At 28.5% G+C, this 19,312-nt stretch overlaps 1 protein-coding gene across 1 annotated transcript in view; it reads right to left on the reverse strand.

The window, feature by feature from the left end:
• Positions 1-19,312, reverse strand: part of Phum_PHUM126440 (uncharacterized protein) — a gene marked incomplete at both ends in the record, with an annotated part of 52,195 nt that overhangs the window by 30,286 nt on the left and 2,597 nt on the right. Inside the window, 5 exons of the mRNA XM_002424276.1 lie at positions 5,925-6,074; positions 11,214-11,351; positions 11,441-11,569; positions 11,694-11,852; positions 14,314-14,521. Of these exons, the coding sequence (XP_002424321.1) occupies positions 5,925-6,074; positions 11,214-11,351; positions 11,441-11,569; positions 11,694-11,852; positions 14,314-14,521 (784 nt within the window). The remainder of the gene's footprint in view (positions 1-5,924; positions 6,075-11,213; positions 11,352-11,440; positions 11,570-11,693; positions 11,853-14,313; positions 14,522-19,312) is intronic.

Raw genomic sequence — 19,312 nt, forward strand, 5'->3', positions numbered from 1 at the left:
CACATACCGACTGAATAAAGGAACAAAAAATATATATAACGAAAAATAAAAAAGAAAAATTTTTTTTTTTTTTTTTGTTGTAAAAACCTTGTGCGTGAGTGCGTGAGTGCGTGCGTGCGAGCGTGAGAGCGAGCGTGTGTGTTACGAATCGAAACGACCGAGTTGATTTTTTCGCGCATAATTTTTTTCTTGTCTTGCGCCACGATTTTTTTTTTATTTTTTATTTTAAATTTTTAAATTTTCCGCGCTTTTTTTTCCCCTCCATTATATCCGAAAATTTTCGTAACGGTTTTTTTTTGTTTTTTCTTTTTTTCGGGGGAGGAATAAAAAATAATAAATGTTCACGGAAATTTTTTTTATTAAATGTTTGTCTGTCTGTTTGTTTGTCGTTTGTTTGTTTGTTTTGACAAGTAAAAAACAAACGAATGAGAATTATATATATATAAAAATTTGAAAAGATAAATAGTAGTAGTCGTCGTCATGGGCGACATTTTATATATAAGCTTTTTTTTTGGGGAAGGGAATTTCTGGAACGACCTGGAGCGACACGAGTGAGGGGGAAGAGAAAACCTTTTTAATCTTTTTATTTATTTATTTATTAATTAATTAAATAAATAAATTTTTTTTTTAATAAAAATAAAATAAAATCGTAAAATTTAAAAATTTATTTTTTTTATCGATATATACGAGTACGTAATTTAAAATTCGCGATGGAATTTTCTGGAAAATTTTACGGGTATCACACGAACGCGAGAGGGGGGGGCGGAAAAAATATATATATTATAGATTTATTTTATTTTCGTGAGCTCCCCGCTCTTTCCCACGCCCCTCGAGTTTTTTTTTTTATTTTCCCAAAAGGAAAGTTAATTTATTAGTAGTATATAAATAAATAAAAAATTTTCCAGATGCGTCGAATTCCAGAGCACAAGAATTTTTTTCTCCAGTTTTTTTATTTTATTTTACTTTTTTTTTTTTGCCGTGGCACTAGTAATAGTAGTTTTCTTTTTTACCTTTTTTTTTTTTTATTTTCATAAAGTTTATTAATTATTAATTTAAATTTATTTATTTTTTTTTTTTATCCGTGATGTATGTTGAGACGCCATTTTGTTTTTTTATTTATTATTTATTTATTTAAGTACCTGGAGAACTGGAAAACAGAAAAAAAAAAAGTTTTCATGCGAATTTATATAAAATAAATCACGTAAATAGGAAAAAATTTTTATTTTATTATTATTATTATTATTATTATCATATTTTTTTCACTCTTTCTCTCTCTCTCTCTCTCTCTCTCTCTCTGGAGTCCAATTTATACTAACAAGTTACTACTCCTGGTACACAAAGGAAAAAAAAAAGGAGAAAAGGATATATATATATATAAATTTTTTTATTAGATTGCGGAAGTGGAAAAATAAAAAATTTTCCACTTCTTTTTTTAATAAGAAATACTTTTTCTGATAATAACGATGATAATAATAATAATTTTCTTTTTTTAAATGGTAGTAGTAAATGATGAGTTAATAGTATTTAAATCAAAAAATTTTTTCTAAATAAAAAAAACTCACTGGAATAATAAACTGGAGAAGAAGGTAAAGAAAATGAAAGAAAAAATAATAATAATGAAATAAAAGTTTTTTTTTGTTTGGGAGTAGGAGGGTAGGATGGTAGAGGAGGGTAGGAATGGGGGTTATCTTCGCGGTAAAAACCTGCTGCCACTTTTTTTTTCTTTCTCCAAAATAATTATTCCCATGAAAATATTTTTTTTTTTTCTCCCCGGTAAGTTTCTTCTTATTCCATCTTTTTTTTCTTTCTTTTTTTTTTTTTTTCTATTACCACGAATTAAAATAAATTGCTTTCTCTGGGTTTACCATTTTTGTCCAGTTTTTTTTTCTCTTTTCCTTCTCCCCCACATTTTTTTTTTTTTTTGTGTTCATTTCCCATTAAAATAAAAATAATGTACGATTCTCTACAGAAAAATAATTTCAAAGTTTTTTTTTTTTTTAATGGAAAGAGAGGAGGAGATAGGGAGAGAGGGGAAAAAGAGAGAAGGGGGAGCAGTAAATAAATCTACCGGAAAAGGTAGATTTAATGAGGAGCCCCATGAGAACGTGGAATTTTTTTTTTTTTATATATAAATTATTTCTTCAATTGAAATAATTTTTTTCTCATGTTTTTTTTTTTTTTTTTTAATAGTTTATAATGATAAAAATAATAATAATGATGATGATAATGATAATGAACAACAACAACAATAATAATAATAATAAGTAATAAATAAATAAAAATAAAATTCTATTTAATTTTATATGATAAAATAAGAAAAAATAATTATTATAAATAAAAAAAATTATCCTTGAAACGCCACGAGTATAAAAAAAATACAAGCGTTAATAAAATAAATAATATAATAATAATAATAATAATAATAATAATAATAGTAAAATGACGTAATCATTAAAAAAATATTTATATGTATGTATACATAAAATAAAATTTTATTTTATTTTTTTAAAAAATTATTATTTATTTACATTTAAATGTGTGTGTGTATTTATATTTATAATATCTATTATCACTCACGAAATTAACTAATGATTGATAAGAATGTTGAATTATTTCACTCACTCACTCACTCATTCATTCATTCATTCAATCATCCAATCGTTATTAAAATAATAATAATAATAATATATATAAGTTTAAATAATTCGTTGTTATTAATTCGATATTTTTTTTTTCTCTCTAAAATAAATTTTCTTTTATTTTTCAAGCCTTTTTAATAATTATTTAAATAAATAAACAAATAAATAAATAAATAATAATAATAATAAATTAAATTAATAAATAATAATAAAGTTTAATAACAATAATAATAATAATTTTTATTATGTAAGCAAAAAAAAAAAAATTTATAAAAACATGACTAGATTCAATTTTCTTTTTATTAAAATTTATTTTCATTATTAATTCAAGTTTTTTTTATTATCATCATTATCAATATCATCATTATCATCATTATCATCATCATCATCATTATTATTATTATTATTATTATTATTATTATTGTTATCATTACAATTTTTCTAAATCCGTTAATAATTATTATTATTTGACAAAGTCAAACGAATTTGTTTTTTTTTATTAACGTAAAAAATTTATTTTGCTCGACATTTTATTTATTTATTTATTTATTTTTACATTTGTCATTTGACACTATTTATTTATTGATTTTTTTACTCTATGAAAATTAAAAAATTTTATTTAAAAAAATATAAAAGTCATAGAGAAAGAGAGTAAGATAGAGTAAGAAAATTTCAAGACATGACATTTTTTTTTCTATCATCTTACAACAAACAACATAAGCATTTTACTATCAATCAAAATTTCACTAAGAAAAACGAAAATAGAAAATCATTATTATTATTATTATTATTATTATTATTATTTAGTCTGAACTAATTTCTGAACAAAAAAAAAACTAAATAAAAAAAAAATTATAAATACATATAATTTAAAAAAAGAAAAGAAAAGCGGAAGTAAATAAGAATATTAAATCGCGAACGAACGATATGTATTCATTTAATCATCATGTTATAATTATTATTTTTTTGTCGTGTGTTCACGTGATGCAATAATTTAAAATCCATAGAAAAGTCGTGGCAGAAGATAATACTGTAATTTTATTAATTATTCTATACGATGGTGGTGACGATGGTGATGATGATGATGATGATAAATCCGACGATTCATCATCTCCTTCTGATGACGAATCGAAATTATTGTCTCTCAAATCTTTGTATTCTGGAAAAAAAGAAAAATTTATTACTATTATTATTAGGGTAATAAAATGTCAAAGGTCAAATTAAATAAAAAGTAGAGATAGAAATAGAGAGAAAGAGAGAGAGGAGGGGGGGGGAAAGAAAAAAAAAAAATTAAAAAGTGTAAAAACGAAATTAAAAAAAAAAAAAAACGTAATTTTTAAACTCTTACCCCTTACGATCGCTTATTCGTTTTTTTCTTTTTATTACCGTTTAATATTAATTATTACCGTAATAATTTTTTTATTACTTATTTTTTTTTTATTTTGTTACTCACCGCCGGCCATGTCGAAACCTATTTCGTTCGAATCATATTTTCGTCCTGAAACAAATTTAAAAATAAAAAATATATAAAAAAAAAACAGGTAATATATATTTTTTTTTTATTATTATTGTTACAATAAATCAAAATGTGTTTTTTGAAAAAAAAAAACGTGGTGGTAGAAAAGGAAGGACGAAAGGAGAGGAAAATTTTTTTTTCAATACGAAGAGTGAGAGAAAGAGAGAAGATGAAAAAGAAAAAAAAAGAGTCTGAAAAGAAAGAAAGGAAAAACATGGAAACCCGATTAGAATTTTTTTTTTTTTTAATCCTTAATTTGGTTTCTAATTTATGGCATCATTCATCCACCCCTGGTCGTCGTCTGCTGTCGTCTCCCTCACGACGACGACGACGACGATGACGACGACAATATCGAATGATGAAATATTGAATAAATAAGAAAGAAAAAAAAAAAAAAAAGGAAATTGATATGAAGGGATGAAAAAAAAAAAAAAAACGAGATGAATAAAATTTCGTGTGTGGGAAGTTAGATAAATAGATAAAGAGAGAGAGAGTAGGAGAAGGGGGAGAGGGTAGAAGGAAAATTTTTTCGGGGGATGAAAAAAGATGGAAGATAATAATAAAAAAAAGTATGTTAATGTCACACGACATCGGTTGTTGGTGGCAGCTTTTTTTTTTTTTTTTGCGTCGGTGCCTGTCGCTGGGGGGGATGAAAAAATAAAAAAAGGTTGTCGTTGTTACCTTACCGCCGCCGTACCCTCCCTCTCCCCTCCCCCTCTTTATCCTTTTATTCTATAAATATTATTATTATTATTATTATTATTATTATTTTCAATCTTTGTCTGAAAATTCAAAAAAAAATTGCAAGGGTTGGTTATTTCATTTAATTTCAATGATCATATTTTCTTCAACCCTTTCTCCCACACTCCACCCACCACCTACCCCTCCCTCTCCCTTTTTTTTAATTTTCTTTTTCTCTTTTTTTCCCGCGCTTTTTTTTTTTTTAAATTATTTCCTTCCTTCCTTTTTTTTTTTTTTGTTGAATATTCAATATGTAATTTTTGTTTACAAGGGAAAAAAAAAAATGCACATGAAGAGGGTCGTCGTCGTCGTCGTCGTTTGGTTATTGTCGTGAACAACATAAATCAATGGAGTTATTATTATTTTCATTATTATTAATATTGTTTTTTTTTTTTTTTTCTAATCGGAAAATTTCATTAATCGATAAAAATTTTATTTAAAAAAATTTTTTTTTTTTATTCTGGAAAATTGGTAGTACGTAGATTTAATTTTTTTTTCTGATTTTTATCGGGATGTTAAAAAAAAAAAGAAAATGGCGGATCAATTTTTAAGGGGTCGTGTGATATTTTACCCTTTTGTTTTTTTTTCTTTTCTTTTATTTTTAAACACACACGCGGTCAATTTTCCCCTTTTATCCCTTTCTTCCCCCTCCCAAAAAAAAAAAAAAATTTTTTTCTTGGTATTTTGTTTCTTTCGACGATTTTTCTTTTCTTTTTTTTTTCTCACGAAAATTGTCATCGTAGTTAGCAACAAGGGATTTTAATCAAATTTGAATTGAGGGGCGTATGAAGTAGGGGGTGGGAAGGGGAGGGTGATAAGAAAGAAAGAAAAAGGTACAAAAAGTTATGAAAAAAATATAAAAAATATTTTTTTTTTTTTTTTTCATATTTTGTAACTTACCTTTATTTCTCGTCCTATGGGAAATTTCTCTAGTAACTTCTGAAAAATAAAAAATAATAATAATAATAATAATGATAATAATAATAATAATAGTACGACGAGGAAATGCGAGCAAAGGTGGTACTCACGATATAGTTTTATACTTCCGTCTGTGTGCCCCAAGGAATTTTTCGACACGCACTTGTACGTGCCAAAATCTGAAGCGGAAACGGATTTTATAATGAGCTTCATGTGAACCTTATATGCATTGTCTACTAATTGTGGTTCGTATTTGTTACCTGTTCAAAACCGTAAATAAATAAATAACAATCGACGAAAACAAACATGAACAAAAACAACGGCGTCGAAAACATGTTTTAAAAACGAAAAAAAAAAACGGCGGGAAAAATTACAACATACTTTATTTATTTATTTATTTATTATTATTATTATTTATATACACGCTTATAAATTCTCGTATACGTTAGGAAAACGACGATAATAAAAAAAAAAAAATTTTTTTTTGTCATCTTATTTTTTTAAAAAAAAAAAAAAAAAGCTAAAAATGTTGAGAGAGAGAATGAGAAAATTTTCATACGTTATCGTACGAGCGCCATTTTTTAATAAACCCGTCAATCACAGCCTTCTAAAATATGTAAACAAATTTCCCCGTTTAAAAAAAAAAAATTTTCTTTATATTTTTCCCGCCTTTTTTTTTTTTTTTCCTACCTCATGCTTAACAAATTTTTATTAACCGAATGAATAAAATGTATTGTCGAAAGAAAAAAAAAGCGCGCATAATTTAAAAGGTGGTGTTAAAAAAAAAAAAAAAAAAGCAGAAGAGAAAAAAAAAATATATATATATATATATAATCGTAAATCAAATTAACTAATATTTATGTTGTTAAACATTAAATGTTTATATTATGTTTATTATGTTGTTCGTAATAATAAATATTCAAAAAAAATTTTATTTTGAATTTTCCCGCGTAAAAAAATTTTTTTTTTATTTAATAAACGCGTGTTGTATATACTCGAACGTACCCCTCGCAGCACACAGCCTTCTTTATTTGTTTACAATAACAGTCGTGACGTCACGTGACGTTATTTTCATTTTCGCTTACGTTGATTGATGTGTTAATTGGGTAAAATGCCTAAGGAAGATACTTTGTTCACGAGTTTAATTGACATGATCGCGTTAGAAGAGGGACTTTTTTGCGAGAGTAGCGGATTAAGGAGATGGCAAAGAGCTAGAAATCACATACTTCACGGTTTGGAATTATTTGACGGCTCCGCTTTTCGTTACAGCAGTAAATTTGGACCTCAAATAGCTCCCGCACAATCTCTCTATTTTATCGTGACCGTTTCGAAAAGGCCGAAACTCGAAAGGTTGAAATTATAATAACGAGAATCATTATCATTATTATTAATTTTTTTAAAAAATATCGTTCGACGTTAAGGTAGCAGTACTACGTCCAATGGCAATAAATAATAATAATAATAATAATTATGGGAAAATTATGAAAAATTTTGTTTGTTTTCTTTTTTTCTTTTTCTTTTCTTTTCTTTTCTTTTCTTCCAGTTAAACAAGCGAGAAAATAAAAAAAAAAAAATCTCTCCAAAGAATTTTATCCAGTTTTTTTATACACAAAAAAAAAGAAAAAAAAGAGGGAGAAAGTTTTTTTTTTTTTTTTTTTTATTTTGGTCTGGAATACGCCATTAAGGATTCACGTCACGCGGGTCTAGTTTTAACATTATTCTTAATTTTCATCATCTCTCTCTCTCTCTTCTCAAGGAAAAAAAAAAAAAAATGATGAAAGAGTGTTTTAAACAAAAATTTAAATGCTAATTTATTTTATGCGGCGGCGGCGGGGGGGGGGGTGACAATGGGGGTAAGGGGGGGGGGGGTGAAAAAAAAAAAAAACAAAAAAAAAAACTTTTCAAGTGTCTCGCACAAATGCAACAACCGATATTATTGTCTCGATTTCAATTCATCATCATTATTATTTTTTTTTTTCTTACCGCCGCTCCCACCCTCCTCACCCCACTCCTTCCCCCGTACTTTAATAAATTTTTCTATTATTATTATTATTATCCCATGGAAAAATGCAACAAAAAATTTTTTTTTTTTTAAAACATGGCGTCGTGTGTTCGTTTAAATTAAAAATTAATACTAAATTTAATGGAGTCTCTATTTTCATCATCATTATTATTATCATCGAACAACTTCCGGTTTTTTTCTCTTTCGATTTATTAATCAATAATAATCGATGTACTCTTAGTAATAATAGTAATAATAATAATAATTAAAATAGAAAAATTATTCGATTCTTTTGCACTCATACGAATTTCGATTCCGTGAAATTCAATGATTGATTGTTTGATTGATTGATTGATTAAAAATTGCAGGAAGGAAAGAAGGAGAGGAAGGGGGGGGATAATGGAAAGAATTCACGTACGCGAAAGATTGAAAAAAAAAAAAAAAAAAAAAAAATTGTTTAGCCCGGAGTTGTTAACATCGGAAATGGAATGGAATTATGCTTTTTCAATAAATGAATTCATTTAAACCCGTTGTTTGCCCTTTGAATTTTTTTTACACTCCAGTAGCGAAATCGCGATTTTATCCCTCCCCCTCCCCCCTCTCTCAAACTTATTCTCTCTCTCTCTCTTTTTTTTTGTTGCTTAAAATATTCTTGTGCGTTTTTTCCCTCTCGTTTTCATGCGAATTACCATGTATTTATTTATCAAAAAATTTATTATTATTATTATTATTATATAAATAAAAAATCGACGATGTGGAGAAAGGAAAAGTGGGGGAGGGGAAATGAGGGAGGGGGTTTGAAAAAAGTTTTATTTAAATAAATAAATAATAATTTTTTTTAAAAACGTGTTGCATTCTTTCTAGAAATTTCTTTGCGTTTTATTTTTTTTTAAATTTTTATTTTCCTGGAAAACTAATAATTGTTATTTTAACGTATAAAAACCGCACGATACCCCCTTCCTCCCACCTTCCCACCTCCACCCCCCAAAATAACTTTTTTTATATTTTTTGGTCGATTTTGATTATAACGAAAACTATAAAAAATTTTCTTTTTTTTTAAAATTTTTACGGAATTTATCATCATCATTATCATTATTGGTAAACGTGTTGGAGAAAACAAACGTACGAGTTAATGAATTAAATATATACAATAAAATAAGAAACAAACAAAACAAACAAAAAAACAACAAACAAACGTTAAATAATTTATGACTAAAGTAAAAAAAAAAAAAAAAAAAAGAAAAATTTTTTTTTTGCAACAGCAAAACATAAGAAATTTTCTCACAAATGTTTTCGTCCGTAAATAATAATAATAATAATAACAACGATGATGATGATGATGATGATGATGATGATGGAGACGATTTTAAAATAAGTGAAAAAATTATCGAAGGATTTGTGCGGAGTATAAACCGGATGTAACAACACGTTTCCTTTTAATGGTAAAAAAATAAGTGAGTACGTATGTATTAAAAACCATTTCCGGAATGAAAAAAAAAAAACGATAAAAAAAGGAGAAGGAGTAGGGAAAAGGATGGAAAATAAGGGATGAATTAAAAAGAAAATGAAAAAGTAAAAATAAAAAAAAATTTCGGAAATGGTAAAAAGGGAAACAGACGTATTCCCATGATAAGATCGCGAGGATGGGGGAGGTGGAAAATTTTTTTATCATTTTCATCGATTTCCTTCTTCCTTTTGAATCGTGGAAGGAGAGAGGTAAAGTAAAAACGTGTCGGTGGTTGTATAAAAAAAGAGAAAGAGAAAAAGAAGATGTGGGGAAAGCAGGGATTGGGAATAGGGTAAAAGAGAGATAGAAAAAAATGGCGGGAAAATCCATTTTCCTGATTTCATTTTTTTAAAATGCTTTGAAAGTAAAAAAAAGTCTGGACGAAAAAGACGAAGAAGAGAAGAAGAAGAAAAAGAAAAAGAAATCGGTTTTCGAAAAATAATAATAAAAAAAAAATAACCAAAAAAGGAAAAGAAGGAAAAAAAGGAAAAAAGGAAAAGGAAAAAAAAAGGAGAAAACCTTTTAAATAAATAAAAATGCACGTTTAAATCGACGAAAAATTGATTTCCGGTTTTTTTTTTTCATTTTTGTTTCCGTTTTTTATTTTTTATTTTTTTCATTTTTCCATTATCGTTCCTTTTTTTTTTTCCCTGTTTTTATTTTTTCCTGTTTCTTCTCTACCTTATAATTATAATGAATAATTAATAATGAAATGTTACGAAGGCACTTGGTTCGTTCTTATTCGTCCTCCATTTTTTTTTTTTTTTTTCAATCAAAATATTTTTTTAAATTTTTTATTTTTCCTCTTCTCCTTCCTTCTTTTACCACCCCCTCTCCCTCTTTATTTCCCTTCCGTTCCTTTTATTATTATTATCATTATTATTATCTTATTTTTTATACCTTAACGCTTTTCTTTAAAAAAATTTTTTATTCGGTTAAATCATCGTAAATAAAATTTCATTTTTATATGACGACGTCACATCATTTCAAATTTTCCCGCCATTTTATTCGTTTAAACGAATTAAGATAGAGTGCGCGCGTGTGCGCGGGATGAGCGTACTTATAAAACTTGTATGTTATCTCATTAAAAAAAAAAATTTTTTTTTTTCTCTCCACTCTGGAGAAACAAAAACTAAAAAAATCTTTTTTTTTTTTTTTTTTTTTGGAGATTTTCGTAGACGATGGTGGGGGGCGTGGGTGTTGAGGTGTTTGGGGGAGGAGGGTAGGAAAACGGCGAACCGGGGAGGGTTTAGAAAGGGGTAGAAAATAAAAAAATATAAAAATAAAAAAAAAAGGTGGTTTTCTTTCTCTTTCTCTTTCGTTCTTTCTTTTTCTTTTTTTTTTTTTTTGAAATTGAAAAGTTTTCAACTGGAAAAATAAAATCAATAAACAAAGTTTTTCATCAGTTTCGGACAAATCTCACGTGATAGAATCAGTTGAATGATTTAAAAGCCAGACGTTGAATGAAATAAAAAAAAAAAAAAAAAATGTTCAATTTTATATTTCAAGAATCAGAAAGAATTGATTTTATACGAAAAAAAAAAAGGAAAAAAATGTGTAAGGGTGACGGGGGAGGAAGAGAGAGAAAGAGAGGTAGGAGAAAAAAAAGGAATCGAAGGAAAAAAGGATGGAAGAAAGGAAAAAAAGGGATGAGCATGGGGGGGGGGGTCTATCGAAATTTATATGCTGTTTGTGGTTTTTATTTTTATTCCCACCGAATATTTTTTTATATGTTTTTCCCAATCCCTACCCCTCGGAAAAAGAAAAAAAAAAGGAAACATCATCCATAAATTTTTATCGATAAGGAGGGAAAATAAAAGATTAGTTGGAAAGTGATTGGGGGTGAGATAGAGAGAGAGAGAGAGGGAAACGACGAAGATGAGGACTTACCTTGTGCTATTATATCTCCTCTATCTCCAGTCCAATAATTAATTGATTTAGGATATGCTTCTGAATGACATTCCAAGGTCACTTCTTGTCCTTCGAAAGCTCCAACGAGTTGATTTTGTATCCAAATCATCGGAGGAACTAAAATGATGATGGAAATAAAAGAAAAATCCGTGACGACAAAAAAAAACGAGTTTTTTTTATGACAGATAACATAACATAAAACTCACAGTGAACGATTAACGTTATCCTTTTACTAACGCTAGGAGGAACACCGTTGTAAGCAATGCAAAGATAAGCACCCATGTGAAGTCTGCTAACTCTGGATATGTTAAAAACGGATCCATCAACGCTTGAAACTGTAACGGGAGACATTTTGAATTTTGACATGAGAAAACAACAACATTACACCATTTGTTTTGTTTTGCTGTCGTTTAAAAAAAAAAAAAAAAATTTTTTTGTTTGTTCATATATAAAAACAACCTTCTTGACCCTGTCCAACGGGTATCGTTTCTCCTCCTTCTCTTTTCCATATTATTTTAGGTTCTGGCATTCCTTTGGCTGCACATCTCATCGTAACATTACTTCCTTCTCTTGCAACCATATCCGTACTCGTGGGATAATCAAGTATATCCGGTGGTACTTTAACAAACAAACAAAAAATTAATCCGATAAATCATTTTTAGAAAATTGGAAAATTATGTTTTTCGTCTTTTTTGTTTTAATGATGACGTCAAATTATCTAAAACAACAACAACAACAACACGTTTGGAAAACAAGAGAAAATGTGTTTAATAAAATTAACTTAGAAAATGTATTTTCTCGTGTTATTATTATTATTATGTTTTTTAATATAAAACTAACAAGAAACATAAAAACAATGTCGATGACAAAAATACGAAACCAGAATTTGAGGAAAAACACAAAACACAAAACTGGTTGCATTTTACTTTCTTCACAATCTCTTTCCGCCATTTTTTTTTTTTTTGTTTTTCTCTTCTTTGTTGGAACTTTTTGACAAATTTTATATAATAAAATTCTTCTTTTTTTTTTTTTAATGTGAAATAAAATAAGACCCAACATCAACAGTTTTGCCAACTTTTCTCTTTTCTATTTTTTTAAAAATCGTATTTGTTTTCATCATTTTTAAAAAAAAAAAACAGAGAGAGAGAGAGAGTGAAGGAAGGAGAGAGAAGACGTGGAAGAAAAAGAAGAAAAGATGGCGGTGGTAAGAAACAATTTATTAAAAATTAATCATGGCGTGAAAAAAAGAGTAAAAAAAAAATTAGGAAGGATAAAGATAGAGAGAGAGAGAGATGGAAAGGTATAAAAGGATGTTTTGTATCCGATCCGAGGGAAAAACGAATCAGATAAATGAACGATCTTAGAAAAGATGAAAATTTAAGTAATTAATCCAATGAATGATGGAGTGGAAGAAGAAAAAGAAGAAAAAGAAGAAGAAAATTCTGGCAAAAGGAAAAGAGTTAAACTTTTAACTGACGATGCCTAATATCTAATAGAGTAAGTAGTCTCTCTCTCTCTCTCTTACTCACTCGTCGGATAGAGCCAAACCTTCGATCGGTTGAACGATCCCAAATCGAAATTTAATTTAGTTTAGAAAACCCTAAAATGTTGGAAAAAGGATAGTAGTAGTTGTAGTTGTATACGATTGAAGAAGAAAAAGAAGAAGAAGAGAAATAGGAAGAGGAAACGGAAGGAAAGCGGAAGAGGGAGGGGAGGAAAAAAGAGGAGAAGGAGAAGGGAAGGGGATCGAGATTTTCTTTTAATTTATGCCCCTTTATTCGAAAAAGCTTTTGCCCAACTCCGGGGAGCCTTCTTTTAAAAACTAATTACTAAAATGTTTATCATTTAAAAACTGAAACCCTCCTTTTATTTTCCTACCCCTCCCTCCTCCTCCTCCTCCTCCTCAACCCTTTTTCCCTTCGAATGATCAATTCCGGACCGTTCAGACATTTTCTTTTCGTTAAATTTCAAAAAAAAAAAAAAAAAAACTTTAATTTAATGTTTTTTCTTTGGAGAAAAACGAAAAAATTATAATTTGCAAACTGGACGAAACACGTGAGCGAACGCTTCTCCCCCTTCCCCTTCCTCTTTCCCCTCTCTTCTCGTTTGTTGTTGTTGTTGTTAATCCATTTCAATTTCCGCGCCATTTTGAAAAGGGGGAAAGAAAAAAAAAAAAAACGAATCATTTGTTAAAATTTATGAGGTATTTTTTTTTTTTTTTGGAAAAGCGTCGTCGAAATTGGAAAACAAGATGTCATTTCCTCTACGGTCCGGTCGAAAACACAAGAATTCATATTTACGACCTTTTATCGAGAAAAAAAAAAAAAAAAAAAACTTTTTAGGGGATTATCAGTTATAAATTTGTCGGGGCAATAGTCATTTTATATTTTTCTTAAACTATACACGTCGTTACATTTTTTTTTGTTGTTGTTGTTCTTTCAACGTTTTACTTCATAATTTTTTATATCTTTCGCGTAAATTTTCATATATTTTTTTTCTAATGACACGTTTTTTTTTTTTTTTTTAATCTAGGGGAAAATTTTTTTTTTTTTGTTTTTTTGGGAAAGAGAGAAAAAGAAAAAAAATTAATCTGACTTTGATGCAATTTCCCCACTTTGTTTCTTAACAAAAAAAAAAAAAGGGAAAAATTAAGAAAAAGAAAAAGTACGGAGAGGTAGAAAGTCTAGAGTCACGAAACTTTTAGAAACTGAATAGAAAAATAGTTAAGATCAAATCTTAATTAAGAGATTAACTTTTGTTTAAATCGGATTTTATAAAAAAAAAAAAAATAAATAAAACTTTTTCTTTTTTCTGTTTCTTTTTCTTTTCCTTTTCGGAGGAGGGAAAATTGAAAAATAAAAAAAAAACTGTATTTAAAAAGTTAATTGAAATTAAAGTGGCAGAAGAAAACGATAATGAGTATTAAAAAAAAACAACAACAACAACAAAACTTTTTTTTTCCCTCTCTTTTTTTTTCTTTTTACTACGAAATCACCAAAAAAAAATTAATTTGACGATATGAATACTATTTGTAATTAAAAATTCATAGAGTAAATAAACAATTTTTTTTTTTCTTTACCGACGATTTCAATGTAGCCAACTTGACTTTTCATCGGATCCGTATTTATCTGACACATGTACCATCCTCTATCCGATTCTCGAACTTCTTTTATGTGTAAAAACCAGGTACGTCTATCTCTGTGTGTGACGCCGATCCTATGATTTTTAGTTATCACGTGATTTGCTATCGTTAATATCGTTTGAGTATCAACTCTTAACCACGCTACCTAAAACAAACAAGTTAATTAAACAACCAGCAGACGAAAAAATCATCGGTAGACGCCATGTTTTTTTTTAAACGCGTTTAACTCTCGTGTTTTTCAAATCGAATTTTCAATATTTAAATTCACGTGTGTGAAAAACGTTTGTCGTTTGTTCGGAAGGTGGGGAGTGGGGGGAGGGGGGAAGTAGGAAAACGAATGAAAATCTACGCGCGCGTATGGGTAAATAAATAAATAAATATTTTTAAAATAGGAAACGAAATTTTTTGTTACTTTAAAACTAAAACTTTACCCCTCGCGAATGAAATGTATTCGGCTTCCGGTAGGAGAGGAAGTGTCACCAACTTTAATTTCCTTCATATTTAAACTTAACGTACTATTATTATTATTATTCAAACTTCTTCTTGATATTTAACAGAAAATTATTTTGATAACGTTTTAATTTTAATAATAATAATAATAATAAACACTTACCTGTTCTTCTTTTTTTTTTTCTTAAAACTTTTTCAATTCCTTTTTTTTTTATACAATAAAAAAAAAAAATGGCGTCGTCACTCAGTTTTTTCATTTCATTTATTCCGATAAATCGTGGCAATACGCAAAAAAAAAAAAAGGAAAACATCGGTTGAAAATGAAATTTTGTTTGTTTGTTTGTTTGTTTGTTCATCCCGTCAAAACATTGGGAATAACGTGGAAGGAAAAAAAAAAACATGGATTCTCTGGAGAGGAAACCTCAGAACGTGACAAATAAAATAAACGGCCAAAAGTGTATTATTACGTTTTAAAAAAAAAACCAAAAGTTGGCGTGCCTGTGTGAGAGAGAGAGAGAGAGAGATAGAGAATAAAGTGACAGATAGAAGTGAAAAAAAAAAACGGCCTGCCGAGACCATTGGAAGGATAGAAGAGATACCTCCCGTTGTTCCAGAGTAAAAGGAGATGAATTGTTATTGAGGGGAGGAATCGAAGAGTAGAAAGGAAACAAAAAAGAATCAAAGAGCTGAATGTCATGGGCAAAATATTTTCTCTCTCTCTCTCTCTCTCTCTCTACCCTTCCTCCTCCCCTCCCCAAAATGTCAAATCATCCCTCTTACGGATTTATTTTGTTTCAACCCTCTTTGAAACATTTTTCTTGCTTCACTGCGCGTTCACTCATGATCTTTCTATTATGTTTCCCCGCGTGTGTGTGTGTGTGTATTTTCTTTTTATTACCAACCTTTGATTTTTTTTATCAAGTGTGCCAACTTTAAAAAAAAAAACTTAAAGTCAAAACTAAACAAATTTCCCCCCTCCCTTTTATAATAAAATTAAAAAAACGGAAATGAAATTCGTAATTTAACAAAAAAAAAAAAAAAGGAAAAAATTTCAATAAAAGTCATAGAGTAATTAAAAACAAACCCGCGTGTCGTAAAAAAAAAAAAAAATCAAAATAATAAAAATTAAATTATTCCTACTTGAATTATTGTTATAATAATAATAATGATGATAATAATAATAATAATAATAATAATAATAATAATAATAATAATGTTTTTTTTAATGTTATTTTGACCTTATAGAACCGCCGGCCACCTTTTTTCTTTTCCTTTTTTTCCTTTTTTTTTTTAAATTGTTTAACGAACCATAAAACAGGGAGAACAAAAAAAAAGGGGAAGGGAGAGAGAAAAAGAAAACTACAAGAAGTTTCGAATAGGGTTGAATACACGTTCTTAGAGTGGTGGCGGCGGCGGTTTAAGGGTTGTTTTCAAAAAGGGTTTCTAAAATAAAAAAAAGTAAAATCATTTTGTTTTCCGATCGAATTTTTTTTTTTCAATATGTCATCACACACAATTTTATTATATTCATATTTTGAAATATTTATGTGCGTGCGGGGGTAGGGGGAGGGAAGGAAGGGGGGTGCGTGTGTGGGTAGTCTATTAAAACCACTCCTAACCTATTAGTTTTCATTTTGATGAGAAATCAATAGAAAAAAAATTTTTTATTTAAACGATATTATTCATTATTACGACCACCTTTCCCCCCCTCTCTCTCTAGCTTTATTTTTATAAAATAATAATAATGATTAATTTGATAGATAATTAAAAAATGATAACGTATGAGGAAAGAAAAAAAACTAAAAAATTTGATTGTTTCATTTATTATAATAAATAAGTAAATAATAACCCATTGAGGATAATTATATAAAATATCATCATCATCATTATCATCATCATCATTATTATTAGAATTTCATAAAGAATATTTAAAATTCAAACGTGAGAGAAACGTGATGAGGTGTTGGAATAAATTTTTTTTTTCGAAACGCCCAATAACGCCCTAAAAAAAGAAAAAAAATTTTTTTTCTTTTGCCACGTTTTTTTTTTTTTTTTTTAAACAGTAAATTGGCAAAATATCAGGAAAAAAAAATTGAAGAATGGCCATTTAAAAGTTGCCAATGACGAAACGAATTATATATATATATATATATTGTTATGATCCCGTACTCAATATTCACATTTTCAACTTTTTATAAACAAAAGACTGGCGACGAACTCAAATTGTTCTTCTTTAGAAGCGAAGCTTCTAAAGACTCCTTCTTTTATTTTATTTGCAAGTGTTTGCTCGAACATTCGAAACAGTTGACTGACGAAAGACCAAAGTAATATAGGCAAGCTACACAGCTTGGCGTTGGTTCATTTGATTTTTAGTCTAGCTGTAATAAGTTCTTGTTTATTAATATTAGTTTTGTTATAGTGATAGTTTTAAGTGCTTGTTCATTACTTACAAAAATAAAGAACGAACCGAATATAACATATTAAAATTTTGGCGCAGTCGATGAAGGATCATTCTGAACGACAAGAAACCGGAGAATTCTTAAGTAATTCGTTTCATGTTGGTGGGTTTTAACTCTTTATCAGAATTTCTTTATATTGTAAGTAGTAGTTAATAGGTAACTCATTTTGTGAACAATGCCTAAACTTGATCAACCTGTTTTCAACCCATCCCAAATACCCCTTGATTTCTTGTGTAGTCTAGTTCCTAATTTCTTTTCCGGAGAAAGGAACCAACTTAACGCATTTATCTCTGATTGTGATAATGCTATCGAATTGTCCTCTGAAGAGAATAAGTATCCACTCTTCAGATTCATCTACTCCAGAATCACTGGTAATGCCAAGATTCGAATTTCTTTGTACGATTTTGATAATTGGGATGATGTAAAAACAAAACTAATAGAATTATATCAAGACAAGAAACCCCATAGTCAACTGATAAAAGAGTTGACATATCGCAGACAAAAATCAACATGTATCCACTGTGAAGATAACACAATAAAATTGAAGGAAAAACTTAAAATTTTAGAAGTTACAGAATCCAAACTTGAAGTTAAAGAGAAAACAGATCCTTTACCAGAATCCAAACTTGAAGTTAAAGAGAAAACAGATCCTTTACCAGAATCCAAACTTGAAGTTAAAGAGAAAACAGATCCTTTACCAGAATCCAAACTTGAAGTTGAAGAGAAAACAGATCCTTTACCAGAATCCAAACTTGAAGTTGAAGAGAAAACAGATCCTTTACCAGAATCCAAACTTGAAGTTAAAGAGAAAACAGATCCTTTACCAGAATCCAAACTTGAAGTTGAAGAGAAAACAGATCCTTTACCAGAATCCAAACTTGAAGTTGAAGAGAAAACAGATCCTTTACCAGAATCCAAACTTGAAGTTGAAGAGAAAACAGATTCTTTACCAGGATCAATTCCTGCTCAAGAGGAAAAAGCACCCTCTACAAATTTATCTAAGAGAAAGGCTAAAAAAGCACCCTCTACAAATTTATCTAAGAAAAAGGCTAAAGAAGCACCCTCTACAAATTTATCTAAGAAAAAGGCTAAAGAAGCACCCTCTACAAATTTATCTAAGAGAAAGGCTAAAGAAGCACCCTCTACAAATTTATCTAAGAAAAAGGCTAAAGGAGCACCCTCTACAAATTTATCTAAGAGAAAGGCTAAAGAAGCACCCTCTACAAATTTATCTAAGAAAAAGGCTAAAGAAGCACCATTACTTCCTAAAAATAAAAATAAGAAAAAAGGTCTAAAAGTAAAAGAAGAAAGATCATCCATACAGAATTCAAAACCTAAAAATCATCCTAAAGCTGAAATTCAAAAGGAAACAAAAATTTCAAATAAAAATATAGGAGCTACTAAAAAAATTCACAAGCATAATTTTGGGAAGCATACTAAAAAGCGGAAATGGAATTCCAGTACCAAGAAATCTAGGAAGAAAGCATCCATTCTTATGTCAACCGATTTTCACGAAAAGACTATTCCTGAGGTAAAGCTATTTTTACTAAGTAAAGTTCACCTATCGTCTAATGAAAAAGAGAAGATTCAAACCAGTCAAAAATTAGCAAGAGGAAATCTCAATGAAAAACTTAGTCCTGAATTTAAGGATCCATACGAGGTCAAGAAAAAATCTGGCAAAAACGTTTTATTAAAAACCCGTAACAAGGAAGTTACTTATCACAAAACCGTGTTCTGAGTAGTTGATCTAAAGAGAGAGAAATCCAAAATAATAATAATTTAATCCTTTTATTTTCCCATATAGCTAATCATCATTTATTTTATTATTAATCCATTTATTCTTTTCTATGTACCCTATATAAAATTCTTGTATTTTTCAGAACTTATGTCAATTTTGTTTCGAATTCATGTCTCATGATTTTATTCTTTTATCTTTACTCTTTATGAAACAATGTTCACTAACGAGTATTGCCTAGGAAAGGTCTACTACTTGCAGCTATAAAGCTTAAAATGATGTTCCTGATAGA

The sequence above is a fragment of the Pediculus humanus genome, genomic scaffold (genome assembly GCF_000006295.1).
Source record: "Pediculus humanus corporis 1103172107475 genomic scaffold, whole genome shotgun sequence".
NCBI classification, from domain to species: Eukaryota; Metazoa; Arthropoda; class Insecta; order Psocodea; family Pediculidae; genus Pediculus; species Pediculus humanus.